The sequence below is a fragment of the Nomascus leucogenys genome, chromosome 13, assembly GCF_006542625.1.
Source record: "Nomascus leucogenys isolate Asia chromosome 13, Asia_NLE_v1, whole genome shotgun sequence".
Lineage (NCBI taxonomy): Eukaryota > Metazoa > Chordata > Mammalia > Primates > Hylobatidae > Nomascus > Nomascus leucogenys.
This window is the reverse complement of record NC_044393.1, coordinates 6,972,943-6,993,521: the sequence shown is the minus strand read 5'-3', so window position 1 is coordinate 6,993,521 and position 20,579 is coordinate 6,972,943. Positions and strand designations below refer to the sequence as shown.

General features: G+C 51.4%; 1 protein-coding gene across 1 annotated transcript in view; it reads right to left on the bottom strand.

Annotated features, from left to right (window-relative positions):
* Window positions 1–1,677: 1,677 nt before the first annotated feature.
* BMP7 (bone morphogenetic protein 7) overlaps window positions 1,678–20,579 on the bottom strand; it is a 97,295-nt gene continuing 78,393 nt past the window's right edge. The window contains exons 4-7 of the mRNA XM_012512018.2: window positions 14,859–15,056; window positions 6,153–6,229; window positions 4,390–4,500; window positions 1,678–2,295 (exon numbers count right to left, since the gene is read on the bottom strand). Of these exons, the coding sequence (XP_012367472.2) occupies window positions 2,146–2,295; window positions 4,390–4,500; window positions 6,153–6,229; window positions 14,859–15,056 (536 nt within the window). The 3' untranslated portion in view covers window positions 1,678–2,145. The remainder of the gene's footprint in view (window positions 2,296–4,389; window positions 4,501–6,152; window positions 6,230–14,858; window positions 15,057–20,579) is intronic.

Below are 20,579 nucleotides of genomic sequence, written 5' to 3'. Positions count from 1 at the left end.
ACATTGGTCCAACCATTAATAAATAGTCTTAAATAAGAAAACAAACAGGTTGAAGGAAAGCAAGCTCGTCGTCCTGAACGAGAGATTAAAAGGGGGGGGGGGTTCAAAAGAGCTTTGGATGGAAATAAATAATCTCTTTGCTTTGTAACAACTATTTACAGGTTTAAATGTACAAATGATGCTAACCAGAGGCTGGTTGGGTCAGTAAGTGGTGAGAAAACTCGCACCAAGAGGGATCACACAGAAAGCCCCGGCTCTGCCAGCAAATGAAACCAAACATAACAAAAAATACTCCTCCCCAGTGACTAGAGAGTGGAGGCTGCAGCCCAAGCTACTAAAGAAGAAAAACATCAAAGAAAATAAAAACAGAGCCCCAGCGTTTCCAGGAACCGTCTGAGTCAAGATGGAGAAACAGTCTCCCACAAGACCGGGTTCCACATGGCCACAGTCTCGGATCACCTTGTTTTCTTTACAGATGCAGAAAAGTCTAGCCCTCCCCGAGGGCTGCAAACTGTCTGTCTGCAGACAGTCTAGCCCTCCCCGAGGCCTTGTGTTTGTGGCGGGAGGCTGGGTGCATACTATTTATGGGACTCACCAGCCAAGGCAAGGCAGGCTTACACCAAGAGCCACGTCAGAAACGCCACCTCCAAATCGGGACACTTGTTTAGGATGTTACCCTCAACAAGGCTTCTGTTTGCAATGTGAGTCCAGCACATCCTGCACCCATCAGACCTCTTATTATGCCATCTCCCCCTTACTTCAAGGAGCAAATTTGTTTGCAGAGACTTCTGATCAAGGTCTGCAAATGAAGAGACGGCCACAAATGCCCTTGCTGGGGCCCAGCCTTGGAATGCCACTGCAGACAAAGACCAGAGGGTCCACTGGGGGGATGTGCAATGCTCCCGCTCACCCCACTCCCGTGGAGAACTAGGCTTCATTGGTGCTGTTTTTTTTTTTTCTTTTGAGATGGAGTCTTGTTTTGTCACCCAAGCTGGAGTGCAGTGGGGTGATCTCAGCTCACTGCAACCTCCGCCTCCTGGGTTCAAGCAATTATCCTACCTCAGCCTCCAGAGCAGCTGGGATTACAGATGCGCGCCACCACGCCCGGCTAATTTTTGTATTTTTAGTAGAGATGGGGTTTCACCATGTTGGCCAGGCAGGTCTCGAACTCCTGACCTCAAATGATCCGCCCACCTCAGCCTCCCAAAGTGCTGGGATTACAGGTGAGAGCTACCATTCCCAGCCCATTGGTGCTTCTTAACAACAGGGTCAAGTTGCAAGTTCCATCCTACTTGCTGTCCTTGTCCCCTCTGCAATTTCACACGAATTTACTACCACTGGGGCGAGCTGAAAAGCCAGTCCTAAATGCCTGCGGGTATTTCACACACCTAGTTTCATTTCTGCCACTGCAAATCCAGCTGAACAACAGAACATATTTTTCCTCCAGAGATCAACACACTGCCCTCCTCCAAGCAGACATTTGCTCTTTCCCCTCCCACTAGATCTTGGATTTGGGCAAACCTCGGTAAACACTGGGCCTCTGCAGGCCTCAGAATGAAAACTGTAGGGAATGGAGAGGGACCTCCCCGCCCTCCACATGACACAGCTTCTGTTTACGCATCAGGATAAACCGAGAAATGGGGATAAATTGTTTAGGAAAATATATCTGTAACGTCCTAACCATTTTCAGTCATTCGTTTTATTGTGACATTTATTACAGGAACTTCCGGGTCAATTTTCCTTTCGCACAGACACCAATGTGCCCACCCCTTGCCACGCCCCCTTCCTCCCACAGCTGGGTGGCCTGGCTGGCGGGCGCTCATAATTACCTCTGGAAACGAGTCCGTGCATGGCTGAGACTTCCCAGCCAATGACCTGGCCCGGCCGTTTTTCTTTATGCATGTTTCTTTTCCTGCTAGGTTTTGCCTGCACAGCTTGTAGGATCTTGTTCATTGGATGCTGCCACTGAAAAACTGATCAAAAGCCATATGCTGCTCATGTTTCCTAATACTCTTACACCTTTAAAGTTGGGGATAGGGAGGGGAAGGTCTCACAAAAGGCAGTTGGTCTGCTGGTTCCTGGCCAAGGCGAGCAATGGAGGATCCAGAAAAACTTGGCCCCGAAGGGTCTGAATTCTCGGAGGGGCTAGTGGCAGCCACAGGCCCGGACCACCATGTTTCTGTATTTCTTCAGGATGACATTGGAGCTGTCATCGAAGTAGAGGACGGAGATGGCATTGAGCTGCGTGGGCGCACAGCAGGGCTTGGGCACCGTTTCCGGGTTGATGAAGTGGACCTGAAACACACACCAAAACATGGGCAGTGGTGAGAAGCGGTGAGTCCTTCTAACTGGCCTCCACATTTCTATAAAGAAACATCCTGTCTGGGCATAATGAATGACTGCAGGTGACACTCCCCAAGCCAAGCACTCCCTGTTCTAAGCACTTTACATGGACAACTCAGTTCTGGGATTATCCCTGTTTTGCAGACAAGGGAACCAAAGCATAGAGGTTTTCACACTATACAGTTGGGAAGGAAGGGGCCAGATCCAACATTCAGGATGAGGTAATTCTCTGTTGGGGAACTGCCCTTTGCACTGTAGAATGCTGAATAGTGTCCCTGACTTGGACCCACTAGAAGTGCTCCATCTTGCTCATGGACTTCTCTGCACCTTACAGAGGATGTGGGACAGGGACACACAGACTCAAATGCCTGTGAGTGCCACAGGAGTGCCACTGATGAGCAAGGTAGACCGAGGTAAGACAATAGGGAATAGTGGGGACTAAGGCAAACTAAGGGAAGAGGCCGCCACTCAATCTAAGTTGACAGCAGCCAACCAAGATCAGTGTTAGCAGATCTGCCACGTGTTCGAGACAGGCCAGAGATTCCACTGTCCTGTTGTTTTTAATGTGAAACTTCTGGGTTTCTAGCAACTGTAGGTGCCAGGCAAGAGCATCAGTGACTGGCACTCTGTTCACAGCCTCCAGGCTGTGGCCGCTGACATAGGCCAGCATGCTTTTTACACGTTTTATGATGGACAATTTCAAACTCTTACACATCCATACCCTTCCCCACCTGCTCCACCTTGAATGATTTTAAAGCAAATTCCAGCCATCAGCTCATTTCCTCTGGAAGCATTTCATCAGGACTCTCTAGAAGACAGTTGCCCCCTTTTAAACATGACCACAATCGCATCATTTCACAATCCCTGGAGAATTCACTTGATCCTGCAGATCTCTGGTGAAATACTGATGGAAGCAGGTGCACACAGGGCGATGGCGCTCCTGTTCCATGGGCCATGAAGGCAGGGGTTGGAGAAGGATAGAGATGTGTCCCCTGGCAGCTGGGGAGACATGCCTGGCACCTTCCAGGGGATACTGGCACAGCACAGCACATCCAGGCCAGGGAATAGGTTGGGGAGGACTCTTCTGTTTCCAGCCTAAGGACCTTCAATCCCAAGTAGGGCTTTGGAGCTTACAACTGAGGAGGGGAGAGAGGGCTTTGGAAAATCAATGCTTAAAAAAACAAACAAAGAAACAAAAACCCCTGCCCTCAAAGGGCAGAACCAAATGAAAGGGATAGATGAGATTTTTCTTCAGGACTTAACACACAGGACAGGGACAAGAAAAGAAGGAGGCAGATTACTAAATGAAAGGAGGGAGTAGTCCCGGTAGTGAGCTCTCTGTCACTAGAAGCATTCAAGGCAGGGTGGATGATCAGGTGGCAGGGAAGGTTCAGATGATGTTCTTGGCAGGGAGCTACATAACCAAGGTCCTTGAACCTTGGATTCTAAGCAAAAGAACAAAATCCCTACAGCTCTTATCATTATGGTTGCTGTTGGCAGAGCAGGAATAACACCTACTGAGTGTCGCCACGTGCTGGGCGCATTAATCTCATTATCACATGGAATCTTCCCGGTCACCCCACTGAAATTTAACTTGAAATGGCCCCATGGGTCCCCACTCATCTGTCCATCCCGTTATCCTGCTGGCCAGCTTCTGATCACTCTGCCTCTCACTGAAATTTCTCATCTGTTTACCTGTTTCCTCTGTTGGAAAATGAAGCAGGGCCCAGTGCTGTGTTAGGCACAGTAACCAGCACCCACAATACTACAAGCATCCTCAAAGGAGCCCATAAAACTTTTAGTTACTTTTAAAATTAGGAGAAATAAATGAACTTCAGGGTCGAAGATTATACTCCTCTTTATACCAAACCAGTCATAAAACACAATTTTTGAATTTTTTTTTTAATGGGGCAAGGGGCCCTTGAAAGTCATGACATGGCAATGGGCTGACATCTACTCAGGCCCCAGCTTGGAGGCAGCAGGATCTGGTGGCCCCGCAGCCTGCCCAGCCCAGGTGACCACACCCCAAGATGGCGTGACACCCACCAGCGTCTGCACGATGGCGTGGTTGGTGGCGTTCATGTAGGAGTTCAGAGGGAAGGCACACTCCCCCTCACAGTAGTAGGCGGCGTAGCCTTCAGGCGCGATGATCCAGTCCTGAGGAGGAGAAGAAAGTATGGGAAACCATGCAGAAGGCCTGAGCCACAGCATCCCAACCCCCATGCTGGCCAGAAGCCACCACGCCAGGCTCACAACCCAAGGTCAAAGGCTCAGACCATGCCTTCTGAGCAGCAGGGGGCCCAGCAGGGGCAGGAAACATGGGTGGCCTCTCATGGGCCCAAAAGAATGGAAAGGAGGACCATTCTATAGTCTTGGCCTATAGTCCAAGCTACTTAGGAGACTGAGTGGGAAGACGGCTCAAAGCTGCAGTGAGCTATGATCACACCACTGCACCCCAGCCTGGGTGACAGAGCAAGACCCCATTTCTAAAAAAACATAAAAATGAAGGAAAGCCCATGGGGCTTGGCTGATCCTAAAATGGACATCCATGGCTGTGTCTTCTGGACAGAAGGTGGCACAGGAAGGAGCCTCTGGTGTGAGGCAATCATCAGCTCTACCCCCACTAGGTGGTCACACACTGGCAGTTCACCTTAAACAAACCTCCATGCCTCGGTGTTCCCACCTGCCAGAGGCTAATAACTCATAATGGCATCCCCATGCGGGCTCCGGGTGAGAATTCAGTGACAGTGTAGATAGGTATGTGCACTATCAGTAAGGCATCCATGTGCCATCCTTGCCTCTAGGGTCTGGGTGGCACAGAAATGTTGCCCAATAATCAATATACCCCTCAGTGATGCTTAAGCACATGGAATCTTCCAGCAGAGTCCCCTGGAGTTTGGGTTCTGTCCAAGCAGCAGGTAGATGTGGTCATCAGTCCCGAGGGCAGGCTCGCAGGGGGGCTCAGAGCTGGCTGTGCGCATGTACGCCCTGAATGTGTCTGGGCATAATCTCCAGGGAAGATTCTGGACTCTCCCACTGAACTACAAGCTCCCTGAGGGTAGAATACCACCAGTTGCCCTGATGACCTCATGACAATACCCTCTCCAGGGATATTGGAGCCCCACGGGGCAGACACATTGCAATGTTCATCGCTGCATCTCTGATCCAGTACCTAGAACAGGGCCCAGAACGCTGCAGATGCTGCACGACTGCTGAATGAGAATCACACCAGAGCTCACGGCAGACACATGGTGGATCACATGACCCTCACTCCTCTCCTAGGATTCATCCCCCACCTTTTGCCTCACTCCAAGCAAATGGCTCCAGAGGGGGCAGCCATGTGCCAGTAACATAACCCCACCCCTAAAACAGTTGACTGGTTCAGGAACAAGCGCCTGAACCAAGCTGGGCAGATCTGTCCCTCCCGTGGGAATGGGAATGGGGTAAGTGAGGACAGAGGGCAGAGGAGGAGATGGCTCCCCAGGTATCTGGATTCAACCACACAGCCCAGCATCATCTTGAGAGGCAGCCAGCCAAGGGAAGGGAATGAGGTGCATGCAGAGAATGGGGGTTCAGAGTCCAAAGTGTTTGGGTTCCTGGTTCGAGTTCAAGTCCCAACCACATTTTTGCTCTTGGATTTCATGAGGCCTCCCTGTATCCTTAGCCCAAGTCTCCTTCCCTAGCAAGGCCACTTGATACTGGAGTCTTAACTGGCAGAGACGAGAAACAGCACCGAGCACAGACCCGCTGCCTCGTGGGAGCCCACGCCAGAGGCCCCACACCCAAGACAGACCCAGCCAGCCTCTTACCTGCCAGCCCAGGTCTCGGAAGCTGACATACAGCTCGTGCTTCTTACAGGCCTGCCTCTGGTCGCTGCTGCTGTTCTCTGCATTGACAAGGAAGTGAAGAAGCAGAGCCCAGTGAGGAGAAAGAAACACACACACATCAAAGTTCCCTCCGTCTTAGGCAGTGATGTGAACAGCAATGAAGCAGATGGCTGGGGGGTAAATTTCCTGATTCAAAAGCCAGTTTGAGGGTCTAACTGCCTTAAAACTCATTTCTACCCCAGCAAAGGCCCTACTAAGGGAGGTGCCAATGCCCCCATTCCTCTCTCACGCAGTCTTATCCCATAATACTTTCTGGAACCTTCTGCAGACACTGGTTTCTTTTATACACGTGTGTTGTTTAAATGCTGACATCTGCCTGGATTCCATAAGGGAATCAAACCCCCTCCACCTCACACGAGGCCACTGCAGGGGCCCTGCTCAAAGAGATCTGCTTATGAACAACCTCAACTTGTGAGGCCCCAACACACTCATCCCTCTGTGGGGGCAAAAGGATGCGGGACAGGGCCTGGGACAAGCACCCATCACCACCACCAGCAAGAAGAAATGAGACAGCAGAGAGTCAAAACCTGATGACCTTTCAGAAAAAAAACACTCCCGAAGTTTCTTTGAGTAGTGAAAATTATACACTGGGGTTTTCCAGAACTATGTAAGTTTGTAAGCATTTGGGTCAGGGCCTGAGCACTTGTAAACACTGCAGAAGTTTCTGTCTGTCTGTCTGTCTCTCTCACACACACTGCAACCTTCCTTCCACCCCACAACAGAGGGATTGCTTTTTTCTTAGTCATGACCTGTCTTTCCTCCACCTACAACTTCCCAGGAGCTGTCATACTCAGAGCAGGGCCCAGGCTGTGCCTGTGGCCCACAGGGCCCGGTGTGCTCTGACAACCGACTGACCAAACACCACGCTCACTCCCACCGCAGCCTTTGCATGTGCCGTTTTCTCCACCTGCAATGCCCCATCCTGCAATCTTTGTTGTGTCTGGCTCAAGCCTTGGTTCCAATGTCACCTCCTCAAAGAGGCTTTGTAAAGTCACTGTTAGATCTCCAAAGCTAAGCTCATCAGTGCACATGCTGTCCAGGAGTCAGGAAGTGGTTCGGGAAGGGCAAGTGACCAACACAAACTAAAAGACATAGGGACTTCTGGAAAAAGTTTCCATGTTCCTAAGAAAGACCCATGGAGAGACATTTATTCTCTTCCTCCTACTGCGCAGAAGCAAAAAATAATGAAGCCCCCCTGGCTGTCCCCATGGCCAACTACAGCTGTGGCCTTGAGAGGAAGCAGCACTAAAGATGGTGGGGTGGGGGCAGAAGGAGATGGGGCTCAGAGGACACTGTTGAGCTCCTGGATCAACCAACTGAAATGTCCACCCAACCTCGGCTCTGCGGGCTGATGAATTTTCTACTGGTTGAAGCGCATTTGACTTGGGTTTCTGATATCTGCAGCCAACCCTCAACCCATCCCAACTGGCTGCCCTGTGAAGGCTCATCCCACATAGAAAACGGCGGTCCACTTGAGCCCAGGTGTCGCCCTTAGAGGTGTAGACCCTGGAGCACAGTCAGCCTCTGAGTGGAGCCTAACTCGTGAGTCAAGACCAGGTCCTGGGGACTGCTCCAGCTCTGGAGTCAAACCCCAGCTCTCCTAGATCTTAGACTCCTGGTTTGCAAAATGAAGAGAGCTCCTATACCTCCTGTGGTAGCCTTGAGTGTTCATGGCAGTTTCACATTTTCTTCTTCTTCTTCTAGCCCACTTGTTAGGGAAATTTGAAACTACGCACATTCTCCATTCACACACACACACACCTGTTAACGGTTTGAACGCATGGCTCTTTCCTCCACACCCACTACGTGCCAGTAGGGTATATGTCAAAGAGTGGAACACCACTCAATTTTTGGCTTTTCTCTGATTCACAAGAATTCTATCTGCATGGCTTCTAGGATAATGAGAAATGGTAAGATAAGGACATTGTTAAACTCCCTTCCCTGAGCCTCACTTTCCTCATCTGTAAAATGGGTGGGACAGGAGTGGTGCAGTAAGCTAGCCTCCCATGGACCACACATTGCAAATTAGGACACCTCCTCAGACACAGACTGGACATTCTGTTGGTCCTGGAAACCTTCAGTGTGCCTTAGCTACCGCATGGCTGAGAACAATTCTGGAATGAAATGGGCTAGAGGCAGCGAGCCAAGAGTGGAAAGCAGAAAGAAGGAGAATGAAGAGGGTTGAGGAGGAAGGAGGCAGGAGAGAAGGGAACAGCATGGAGAGCACAGAAGGAGTCAGGAACCGGCCTCCAAGGCTCAGGCTGAGACAGGAGCACCATGCTCCCTGCTGGGGACTGAAAAGCAGGCTGCTTCTGTTTTCATCAGCAAATTTTTTTTTTTTTTGAGACAGAGTCTTGCTCTGTTGCCCAGGCTGGAGTACAGTGATGCAATCTTGGCTCACTGCAACCTCTGCCTCCTGGGTTCAAGGGATTCTCCTGCCTCAGCCTCCTGAGTAGCTGGGACTATAGGCACTCATCACCATGCCCAGCTAATTTTTGTATTTTTAGTAAAGATGGGGTTTCACCATGTTGGCCAGGCTGGTCACAAACTCCTGACCTCAGATGATCCACCCGCCTTGGCCTCCCAAAATGCCATTTTTGGATATATCTATTTATACAGATATAAAACTTATCTATAGTTCAGAAAAGCAATGTGGAAAGATATGCACACCAATAAGGAAATTACATTTAATTGATTATAACCGAATCACGTGTGTTTAGACCTGGTCCTGAGGAGACACTCGAGACTCTCTTTGAAGTGAACTCGGTGAAGGCTGGGGCGGGGCCGGTGGCCTCCAGGCTGTGGGACAGGAGTGCTTGCCCCTGGGTGCCCTGCCCTCGCAGCCTGCATGCCTTGTGGAGTCACTCATTCATTCAGCCATTGCTAGGGGCTGCTTCCTGGTGTGCAGGCATGAGTTCCGGGTGTAAGACAGCAAAGCCCTGCCACTCAGGGGCTTTTCCAGAACGAGAGGCGAGTCATAGACAGGTAAGTGCACATGACTTACACAGAGATGAAGGCTACAGAGGAAAACAAGGCAGGAGAGGCTGGAGCGAGCGGGCGTGCTGCTGGGGGTGCCAGCAGGCGCTCTTCTGAGGAGGTGACACGTGGGTAAGAACCAAAAGGAAGTGAGACAGGAGGGTGGGGAGGCATCCAAGGGTGAGGCATTCCTGGATGAGGATGCTGAGCAGTGGGGACGAGGCGCCCTCCATGCCTGAGGCTGCTGGAGTAGCATCGGACAGAGGATCAGAGGCAGGCACTAAGCCCGGCAAGGAATGAGAAAGCTGGGGCCTGGGTCAGCAGACAGCGTGGCTGGAACCAGCCCCAAGGCTCAGTGGTGCAAGGGGGTGCTCAGAGTGGATGGAGGCAGCCAGGGGGAGCCCAGAGGCCCCTGGTCCCCACCCTCAGTAGGAGAGTAGCAGGGCTGGGAGAGAACCAGTTCTGGGGCAGCAGGAACCTCCCCAGGGCCAGGGTGTCCTCAACACGAGAAGTTCAAGGTCAAGGAACCATCAGGGAGGAGCCCAAACAGCTGGACTCTACAGCCTGCCCTCTAGAGCACACCATGCCAAGCAGAAACCTAACATGGCCTCCATGGCTGTGGCAATGCCCAGGGCCACAGGCAGCCATGCCACTCCACGAGCCTCCTCCCTCTTCCCTATGGGGAGGCAGAAGGCAGGGCGGAGGAGAAGGAACATCCCCTCAGCTCAGGGATGTGTCAGGTGAAGCTGCTAGCTCTAGCCAGGGACATTGCTGACTCCTTGGTGTCCTGAGTCAAGGGGGATTCTGAAGCTGTGTTCAGGCTCCGTCAGAAGGAAGTCCCATGATCTATTAGCAATGTCTGTCATGAGCACAGGAGGGGCAAGGAGTGGCCTGAGTGCTACTTTCCCCAACCCTGTCTTAAAGTAAAGCCACGACATTTGGCGTAACTTAGTTCAAACCCAAGGCCAAACAGACCAAGGCCGAGCACAGCTCATGAAGCTACTTGTGGTGTACGAGTGAGGCATGGGCACTGGCCCTGCCACCAGGGACCCCAGACCCTGCTCTGTACTTCCAGGGCTCTTTGATCATGGCTGTCCCAGCAGAAAGTGGCTGGAGCTCCTGTGTATCCTTAGGACTTATTAGCAGGAAAGCAAGGAAAGGAAACGAAGGAAAGACTCCCAGCTCCCCTGTCCCTCCAAGCCTGCCCCACCCGCCCCCAAGCAACAGAAAGTGAGCAGGAGACAGCCCGGATGCCAGCACCGGGATTCATCCACCTCCTCAACCCCCTGCCTGGGCCGCAGACAAGTCAGGACTGGTGCTTAGGCTCAGCTCCCGCCCCCACGGGTCATCTGGCAAAGGCAGCTGCTTACCAGGGAGCTGGGTCCAAACGTGGGTGAGGAGAAGGAAGTGCAGGGACCCAGTTTCTCAACCCCAAACCACACCATCTGAAGAGCACGTGAAGCCCCGGGGGAGGGGGCTGGCGGGCAGGAAAGCGAGCTCCACGTGGGGTAGCATGCCGGAGCATGTGCCCCCGCCCCAGCACACACAGGGCTGCCGAGAGATTCAACTTGTGTGGCCCCACGGCAGGGCTCCAGCCCATCACGGAGGGGGCGGGGGACGAGCGATTCAAAGGAGAAGGCACACACGCGTACACACTCACACTCAAGGACTCTGGCCTAAGCCGAGGGTGGGGCCCGGGCCTTGGTATTTTTATTTTATTTTTTTCTTAACTTCCAGGCAGGTTTTAGAAGAACTTCAAACAGGGCCAGGAGTGATCCGCGGGAAGGAGGCAGGTTCCCAGCAATGAATTTCTGCCACGGGAAACAGTGAGAGCCCCGTCCTGGGGGCTGTGTAAATGGGAGACTTGGTGGGGCTTTGATGAGGAGGTGGTGGGGAAAATCAGATTGAATTCTAAGCCTGCGAGGCCTACTTCCTCTCCCCCTCATTACCCAGGTGCACCCGATGGAGCTCCAAGACACGGAAGTCTTTGCCGGGATGCAGTTTGCCTACACTTCCTGCCTGGATGATCTGTAACATCCTCTAAGGAGTCTCCGGGCGCTGAGCACCCCCTCGGCACCCACCCTGTTCCTCACCTTTCTCAGAGCAGCCAGAACGATCTTACCACCTGCAGGCCACACCATAGCTTGAATCTCTGCAAAGACTTCTGAACATGCTTGGCATGAAGTTCAAACTCAAGACGTGGCTCCCAGGAGAATGCCTGACCCACGCACCCTCACTCCCCTCCCCTGCTTCAGCCCCCACAGCCTCCTCCCCACTCTCCAAAGGTGCCAGGAAACCCCACAGCACAGGCCTCTGCCCCTGCAGGTCCCATAGCCCAGAGCATCCTCTCCGGACCAGCCTGGCCTCGTGGGCACCCACTGGGCCCAGAGCTCTCAGCTCGCTCGCCACGAAATCTTGTCTGCAGCCCTCGGGACGGGCTGCGTTCCCTAGGCACCACCCTGACTCTGGGCCTGTTACTATGTATGGATGTGAATGGCAACCCCCTCCTTCCTGTCCTAAATTAACACCCCCAAGGGCAGCCTTTGTGTGGGTGTTCAGCATTGAACCCCAGCCTTCAAGAGTCCAGCATAAAAGAGGCTTCAAATACAAATGAAGGAATTCGGTTGGTTTTTGATTTGGGAGATCACAGACCCCTTTGAGAAACCTGGAAAAATGGATCCACTGCCAGAAAAGAAAACACAGAAAATCCCTACACACTCTGGGCCACACAGACCCACTGAGGTCCATCTGGGGGCCCCAGGACACCCGCCAGGGGTCAGGAAGCCTTGTCTTAAAAAGGCCACCAACCCCACTGACCTGCCTTCTCCCTTGAAAAGTAAAATGAACATAAATTTCAAGCTAGGCTAGGTGAGGAGGAAGAAGCTATTGGCACTAGAGGGTTAATTTGGGGGTGAGGCTGCTGCTGTCCCCTCACCAGGACCTTTCTCAATAGCCCCCTGCTCCCCTTGGGTGCTTCCTGGGACCGCAGGCCCCAGAGCTGATAAGCAGCTAATAGCTTCCCACATGGTGGCAGGGCAGATTTGCACCTCAGACCTTTTTCTGCCTTGTGATCAACCTGGAGCCAAGAAGGCTGCAGCTCCTGAGCCAGCCCCCAGACGGTTGTGTCCCAGCTCCTTACCAGGAGGGGAGAAGCACTCTGAGGAGGCCGAGGGCAGTAGCTCATGCCTGTAATCTCAGTACTTTGGGAGGCCAAAGTGGAAGGATAGCTTGAGCCCAAGAGCTCAAGACCAGCCTAGGCAATATAGGGAGGCCCCATCTCTACAAAAAATAGCCAGGTGTGGTGGCATGCATCTATAGTCCCAGCTACCTGGGAGGCTCAGGCGGGAGGATTGCTCGAGCCCAGGAGGTCAAGGCTGCAGTAAGCCATACTCATACCACTGCATGCCAGCCTGGGCAACGGTGTGAGACCCTGTCTCTAAAAAAAAAGGAAAGAAAAAGAAAACCACTTTGCCAACAAAGATGTATTCTTTCCTATCGCTGCTTTAACAAATTAACCAAACAAATTATCAAAACAATACAAACGGATTATAGCTCTGTGGCCCTGAAGTCCAACACCAGTCTCAGCAGGTAAATGCAACTGGGGGCTCTAGGGGAGGATCCCTTCCTTGCCTTGTGCAGCTTCTCCAGGCCACCCACATCCCAGGGCTGGTGGCCCCACTCATCTCCACCCCTCTGTCCTCTGTGCTCACATGGCTCCAACCACAGCTCACAAAGGCTGTCTCCTATAAGGACTGACGGGACCACCCTGCTACACAGAGCCCGCATATTGGAAGGCCAGCTGATTAGCACCTGTGATTCCAAGGGCAGCCATATCCCCCTTGCCCTGGAGGGTGACACATTCACGGGTTCCAGAGATTAAGACACTGGCATCTTGGAGAGGCTGTTGCCCAGCTCATTGCAAATGGCTTCCTGAAGAGCCAGAGAAACGGCACTCCCGGGCAGCAGCTCCCCTGGCCGGCGCGATGGGATTGGGGATAGGGAGCAAACTGGGCTCCTTGGATCTGGGGGGATGTCACCCCTCCAGTCCACTGGAAAATGGTTTGTCGTGAGGTTCATCGATTCGAAGCTTTGGTTTTAGTCTGGGAGGAGTCCAGATGCATCTTCTGGCAGACTTAACACTGCATGTGCAGGGGGCATGAGCCAGGCAAGGGGTGTGGGAGAGCTGTCCACAGACGCCCACGGTGCCAGCAGGGCTGCTCCAGGCCAGCCCACCTCCAAAGCTCAAAACCAGAATGCACCTTCTTGGGATCCCAGCACCCCCAGGCCACCAGAGGCTGTCAATGTCGGTTTCCCAATCAGCTTATGGGGAAAGGGATTGCACCCCAGCCACAACCCCAGTGTCCGGGACAAAGCCAGGCTCCTGTGGGAGCTCCACAAATGCCTGGTGAATTGTCAAACAGCACCCAATGGGATTGCTGGGGACACCGAAGCTCATCCAGGCCAGGAAGATGGCCCCGGCAATGCCCAACAGGGAAGAGGGCCTGGGGCAAGGGACAACCCAGACCCCAGGGACCCAATCCCAGGGCTGCCAGTTACCTACACTGTGCCCTTAGATGAGCGACTTACCCTCTTTGAGCCTCAGTTTTCCCCTCTGTGAAGTGGGAGGCCATCTACCTCAGAGCCTCAAGAACCACACCACGTGATGGGCTAAAAGCTGTCTGCTCTAGAGGACCTGCAGAGCGGGGCCTCCTGGAAGTCTCCTTCGCACAATGCGTTAACTTTACTTATATTTACTGTTAATGTTTGATTTGCTTGCAATAAAAATATTACCTTTATTTTTTTAAAAACTTATCGTAAATAAACATTTCAAACAAACTGAAAAGTATCGCAAATCATACATTCTTAAAAAACTTACCACCTGGCCGGGTGCAGTGGCTCACGCCTGTAATCCCAGCACTTTGGGAGGCCAAGGCAGGTGGATCACTTGAGGTCAGTTTGAGACCAGCCTGACTGACATGGTGAAACCCCATCTCTACTAAAAATACAAAAAATAGCTGGACACAGTGGTGCACACCTGTAGTCCCAGCTACTCGGGAGGGTGAGGCTGAAGAATCACTTGAACCTGAGAGGCAGAAGTTGCAGTAAGCCGAGATCACACCACTGCACTGCAGTCTGGGTGACAGAGTGAGACTTCGTCTCAAAAAAAAAAAATGTATATATATATATATATATATATATATATATTTATCAAGTATTAAAGTTTGCCATGAATTTAAAATATTTTTCATTTATGAAATAAAGATACAGCAAACTCTTCTACCTCCCCATTTCTTCCTCCCCCTCCTTCCATGGGGTAAGCCCCCCGGGGGTCTTCCCATCCATGTTTCAGGGTCTTCCTTCATCTCTGTGTAGCTGCAAGTGCCGCCATTGTTCTGTCTATTTAAATAACTACATGCTTGCCGTTGTGTTATACGAATGTTTTGCTACTTGCGTTTCTAAGCTAGTTTATTACTTTTACAGAATTAAGATGTTCTGTGTAGGGGGAGATTTTGGGGTTTTCTTCCTGCTATATTTGTTCCAGAGCCATCTGGTGAGCACCTGAATGGATTTGGAGTCAGTCCCCTGCTGGGTCCCGCTGGGGCCCTGCTGGGTTCCTGTGGTGGCTCTGTGATCCCTCCCACCTGGGCGTACCTGCCACGTTGGCCATCCGCAGGGCTTCCTGGTTCTTGGGAGTCTTGGAGCGGTTCTGGCTGCGCTGTTTGCTCCCCGTGGACCGGATGCTGCGGAAGTGGACCTCTGTGGCCTTGAAGAAAGCCACCATGAAGGGCTGCTTGTTCTGGGGCCCGTGCCGCCCAATCAGGCCCGCCAGCTTGGGGTTGATGCTCTGTCCTGGACAGGAAGCAGCCAAGTGCACAGAAGAGTAGTTACAGGAGGGCCACGAGCGGGACAGGGCTGCAGAGACGCTATGCCTCCCAGTTCATTCATGACCTCCTTATTCCTCCATCCAGTAAGTATTTACTGAGTACTCACTCTAGGCCAGGTACTGTTTAAGGAACTTGGAACACAACTGCGAAAGCAGCCAAGAAAACATCCTATTCTCTGGGTTTCCATGCAAGTGGGGAAGGCAGGCAGGAAATCTAAGGGGTGTGGAACCAGGCTGAGGGCTGTGGAAGGTGGCAAGCTAGCGAACCCCATAAGTGCCACTCATGTTCCATTGGCCAAAGCAGGTCGTGGTACCTGCCTAATTTCAGGGAGTTGGGGGGCAATCTTGCTCTGTGCCAGGGAAGGTGGGAACAACTGCAAACAACCCTAATGACTACAGGGGCCATCTGAGCAGAGATCTGGGTAACAGTGAGTAAGGGGGCCCAATGGATGTTTGGGAAGAGTGTATTTCAGGCAGAGGGAACTGCAGAGGTGAATGCCTGGAGGCAGGAGCAAGGAGGGTGTGTTCAAGGGGCAGGGGCGAGTAGCAGGGACAACTGGGAGGAGCAGTAGGGGCAAGAGACAGGTCGGGTCCTATGGGCAACACGAGCACCTGCCTCAGCCCAGTGTCCTGCAATGCTGGTGTCCCCTAAAATTCACACCCACACAGAACCTCAGGATGTGACTTCATTTGGAAGCAGCGTCTTTGCAGTCGTCAGTTAAAATAAGCTCATACTGGATTAGGATGAGCCTTAATCCAGTGACTAGTGTCCCCATAAGAAGGCCACGTAAAGACACAGATGCAGACAGCCTGGGGAAGACAGAGGCCATGAAACGCCAAAGATTGCCAGGAGCCTCTGAAGCCAGAAGAGGCAAGGAGGGATTCCTGCCTAGAGCCTTTGTAAGAGGACAACCCTGTGGCACCTTGCCTTTAGACTTCTCGCCTCCAGACTGTGAGACAATAAAGCCCTGTTGTTTCAAGCCACCCAGTGAGTGGAACTTCGCATTCAGGGCCCTGGTCAGGACACCAAGGTGCTCTGCAAGAAGTGAGAACCACTAGGGTGGGACTTTCAGTGGTTTTTATAAGGCCACTCAGGCTGCCTCTGGAGAGCCAACTGCAGGGGTCAACCTGGAAGCAGGGAGACCAGGTGGAGGCAACAGAATGGTCCATGTGGGAGGTGATGTGAGACTGGACCCAGGGCAGTGGGGAGGGAGGCTGGTGAGAAACGGCCAGATCTTCAAGAGTTCATTTTTAAAATCCATCTTTAGAATTTATTTCGGTTTTAACTTTTTGTTGTGAAATGATTATAGATTCACAGGAAGTTGAAAGACAATGTACAGGGAGGTCCCAAGTGCCCTTCATCCAGTTTCCCCCAAAGGTGACGTCTCAAATAACAAGAACATAGCCTCCAAACCACGAAAGTGGCAGATTTAGGACTGAATTTGGGAAGAGATTATAAAAGGTGTGAGAAAAAGGGGAGTCTCATGAGACTGGCATGCTCTTGGCCCAAGCCCCTGGAAGAAGGAAGGGGCTGTTTACCAAGGTAGGGAAACTGAGGCAATGGAGCATAAGCTGGGAAATAGAGGGTGGAAGACAAAATGCAGTTTGGTTTAGCAGATATTGTCTGAAATCCCTACTTGACACCAAAAGGAAGGTGTCAGGTGGGCAGCAGAGGTCTGGCCTAGGCTTGATCAATTGATCAATTGGAAGAGATGAGCTCTGGGCTAGTGAGGGAGGGAGCCGGGCCCAGGCAGGTTCAAAGCCCTGCCTCTGTCACTTAATGCACAGCTGGGGCTCAGGGCAGAGTTTTGCACACCCTAAGTGCTCAATAAATGCTAGCTCAGGGCAGAGCTTTGCACACCCTAAGTGCTCAATAAACGCTAGCTCAGGGCAGAGCTTTGCATACCCTAAGTGCTCAATAAATACTAGCTCAGGGCAGTGGTCCAGACGGTAATGTAAGCTTGGGCGTCCCCAGCATAGAGATGGCATTTAAAGCCAGAAGACTGGATGAGCTCGCCTGGGGGAAGTGTGTACAGCCTGACAAGCAATGTGAAGGTGGCCTCTGTCTTCCACTGAGAGGTCAGGGGAATGCAACAGAGACTGTGCAGGAGTACCCGGTAAGGAAGGATCTGGAAGACACTTGGGCAGGAAGAATGGGGACACCAACAGGGTATGGGGTCCCGGAAAACAGGGGAGGAAAGTAGAGGGAGCAAACTACGTGTCCTGTGCTCTGAAGATGGACCTAAGAACACACTATCCACTGGCTTTGACAATCATGAGGTCATTGGCAAATATATATGTAATACCACGTCTGGGGGTGATGAGTATTTCAAAGCCAAAAATAAAGCATCCAGTGGAAACAAAGCCTGTTTTACTCATGACAGCACAAGCTCAGAGAGGCTGAATAACCCCCCGAGGGATACCCGGCTTGGAAGCAACAAAGCAGAATCTGAACCCAGATGAGGATGACGGGGAGTTAGGAGGCTGAACCTCTGCAGATACGGTACCCCCAAGTTAGGTGGGAGGGGTCAGAGGCCAGCAAAAGCGATGGGCCCGTTCACATCTGGAATTAACTTCACCTGGAGTCCCCCAGACGGGCCAGAAGTCAAGAAACCCAGCCTCCCAAGACCAGACCGGCACCAGGGGGTTCACTTTGGTTTTTTAACAACTAGTGTTTAAAAGAACAAATTTCCCCCCACCCGCCGCTATTTTACCTTAACCCCCTTTAACGTTCGGCTTTCCTGCATTCTTGAGCGGGGTTTCCCGGAGTTCACCCATCTATAATTTGAATGGTTCTATAAAAGAAACCATTAAAGCTGAGCCCCTAGGAATTGTGTTTCCCCCCCTAGAAGGCTTTTAGGGCAAAATAAAAATGCCTGGCCTGAAAAGCTGATGCTGTTCCAGATACTTTAAATCCACGCGCTGCAAAAAGTCTCTGCACGTCTGAGTGAAGGTGTCTGGCTTGCCTTGGGTGGCTGTCAGGACAGCCACATCCAGGGAGCCACAGCCTCAGCTGAGAAATGTCAGGACAGAGGGGCAAGAAGTGGGTCTCAAGGGTGTTTAAACCCGCATCTGCCACTAACCAGCCTGTGTGGGCTGAGAGAGGCAAGTTGTATGCTGGGGACTGAATTTCCTCATCTGTACGATGGGGATGATGCCATGAGACTCATCTGTCCCCACCTTTCCATGGTAGCCAACCAGATTTTCATTGAGGCAGTTGTGCCTTACGTAGCCTCCACCCTGGCCTTAGAGGTGGGGCCTGTGGTTTAATAAAAGGTAACTAATCCTCTGGCTACAGTGATTAGTTCAGGGATGAGCACATGACCCATTTTGGCCAATAAATGAAGGAGAAGTATCCTGGAGGTTTCTGGAAAAGAAGCCTCCCACTCTAGTGTCCAGAAGGAAGCCTGCCTTCTCTCTCTCTCTCTCTCTTTCTCTCTCTCTCTCAACAGGATTGAGGGAGGAGCGATAGATGGAGCCACAGAAACAGCCACCATCTGGCAACCACAGGTGACCATGTTTCCAAAGAGGCCACCCTGGTAGAATGCAGAACAGAGAGACCGGGTCTCTCCTGACATTGCTAAGTCACTGGATCAAGCCAGCCCTGAAGCCCGCATTCTCACCCCAGCCACTAAGATGAAAAACCCTTCGACTGCTTAGTCTGAACTGGTATTTTGGGTTGTTCTTGCCCCTTTCCTAGAGACTTGGGGACAGGGAGCATGGTGCCAGCCATCTGGGACCTGACATGGAACAGGTGCTCTAAGGGCAGGTATGGAATCTTCCCCTTTGTCACCAAGTTTGGGAAAAGGTTCAGGTTTTTAACCTAAAGGCTGAACAACACCACAGCAGACACTTATTCACCTTCAACAACGACAACAAAGGGATATAGAAAATACACTGGCAATTCCTAAAAAAAGTTTAATATGTAGTCTCCACATGACCCAGCAATTCCACTCCTAGGCATGTACCCATGAGAACTGAAAACAGGGGTTCACACGAAAAACTTGTACACGAGAGTTGGCAGCAGCATTATTTATGATGGCCAAAAAGTGGAGACAACCCGATGTCCATTAACTAACGAATGGATAAACAAACTATGGTGAATCCATATAGTGGAATATTGTTTGCCATAAAAAGGAGTCATTTTCTGATCCATGCTTCAACACGGACAAACCTTAAACTCGTTACATGAAATGGAAGAAGCCAGATACAAAAGCCACACAATGAATGATCCTATTTCTGTGAAATGTCCGGAACAGGTAAATCCATAGAAATAGAAACTAGCTTACTGGTTGCCTAGAGCTAGGGGTTGGGGGAGCAGGGAGTGGCTGTTAAGGGATATTTCGGAGTGATGGAAACGTTCTAGAATCAGACAATGGGATGGCTGCACAACAATGAGAATATACTTAAAAAAAAAAAATCACCAAATTGTACTCTTTGAAATGGTGAGTCTTATGTTAGGAAAATTAGATCTCACATTTTTAAAAAAACTAAAAAGCAAAACAGGGGTGGGAATGACCCAATCAGTGTGCCTTAGAGGGACAGTTTGTATGAATAAACAGTAAGATGCCTACCGCAGTGTCTGGCTGTTTACCCAGGGAATAAATGCCTTCCTTGCCTCACCAGCAGCAGACTGGGAGCTCACGGCCCACCCCGTCCTCAACAAAGCCCCAGGGCAGATGCTGCAACCTCACTTTGCAAAGGAGGAACAAGACTCTGAGGAAGGCCTTTGAGCTGGTCCATGGCAAGGCCAAGATTCGAACCCTGGTCTGTCAAAACCAAAGCCTGCATTCTCTGCCACGACAACCACAAGCCCTCATGCTGCAAACACACCCAAGGCCTCCCTTCCATCTGGGTTTACAGTCAGTACTCAACTAGGGTCAAGGCTCCCCAGAAGGGGGTGGGGCCTACACATAAGCTTGGAGGTCAGCACTCCAGGGGTGGGGAGGGGACAACTTCTTCCAACAGCTAGGTCTTTTTTTCCCTGTTATTCCTTGAAATGTCAAATGCCTGACTATAGTCATTTGGAAGAAACTGGACTGAAAGACTCTGAACTCAGTTATCTGACTTTTTCTTGGGGTACAGGGGGCTCTGAAAACAATACCTAATGACTGCAAACAGAGGAAATCGCAGAGAAGAACGTAGGCCCTGGAACATCTTGCTCAGAGCTCATTTGCGGGCAGTGACCTCCCATCCACCCCCAGGCACCAGAACCAGCTATACAATTTGCAAGGCCTGGTGCAAAATGAAAACGCGGGACCTCTTGTTCAAAAGTGATTCATCATTTCAAAGTGGGGACAACAGACGCAAACCCAGCACAGGGCCCTTTTAAGTTCACCCACACCCGTGAGGCTGGCCCCATCACACATGTGTGACACAGAGACACGGTGCAATTCCATGTGATTGGGACTGCACCGTCAATTCTGTTTCATATCACTCTGCCCTTTACGTAATATATTGCAGACATATTTCCACGTCGATGAAACACA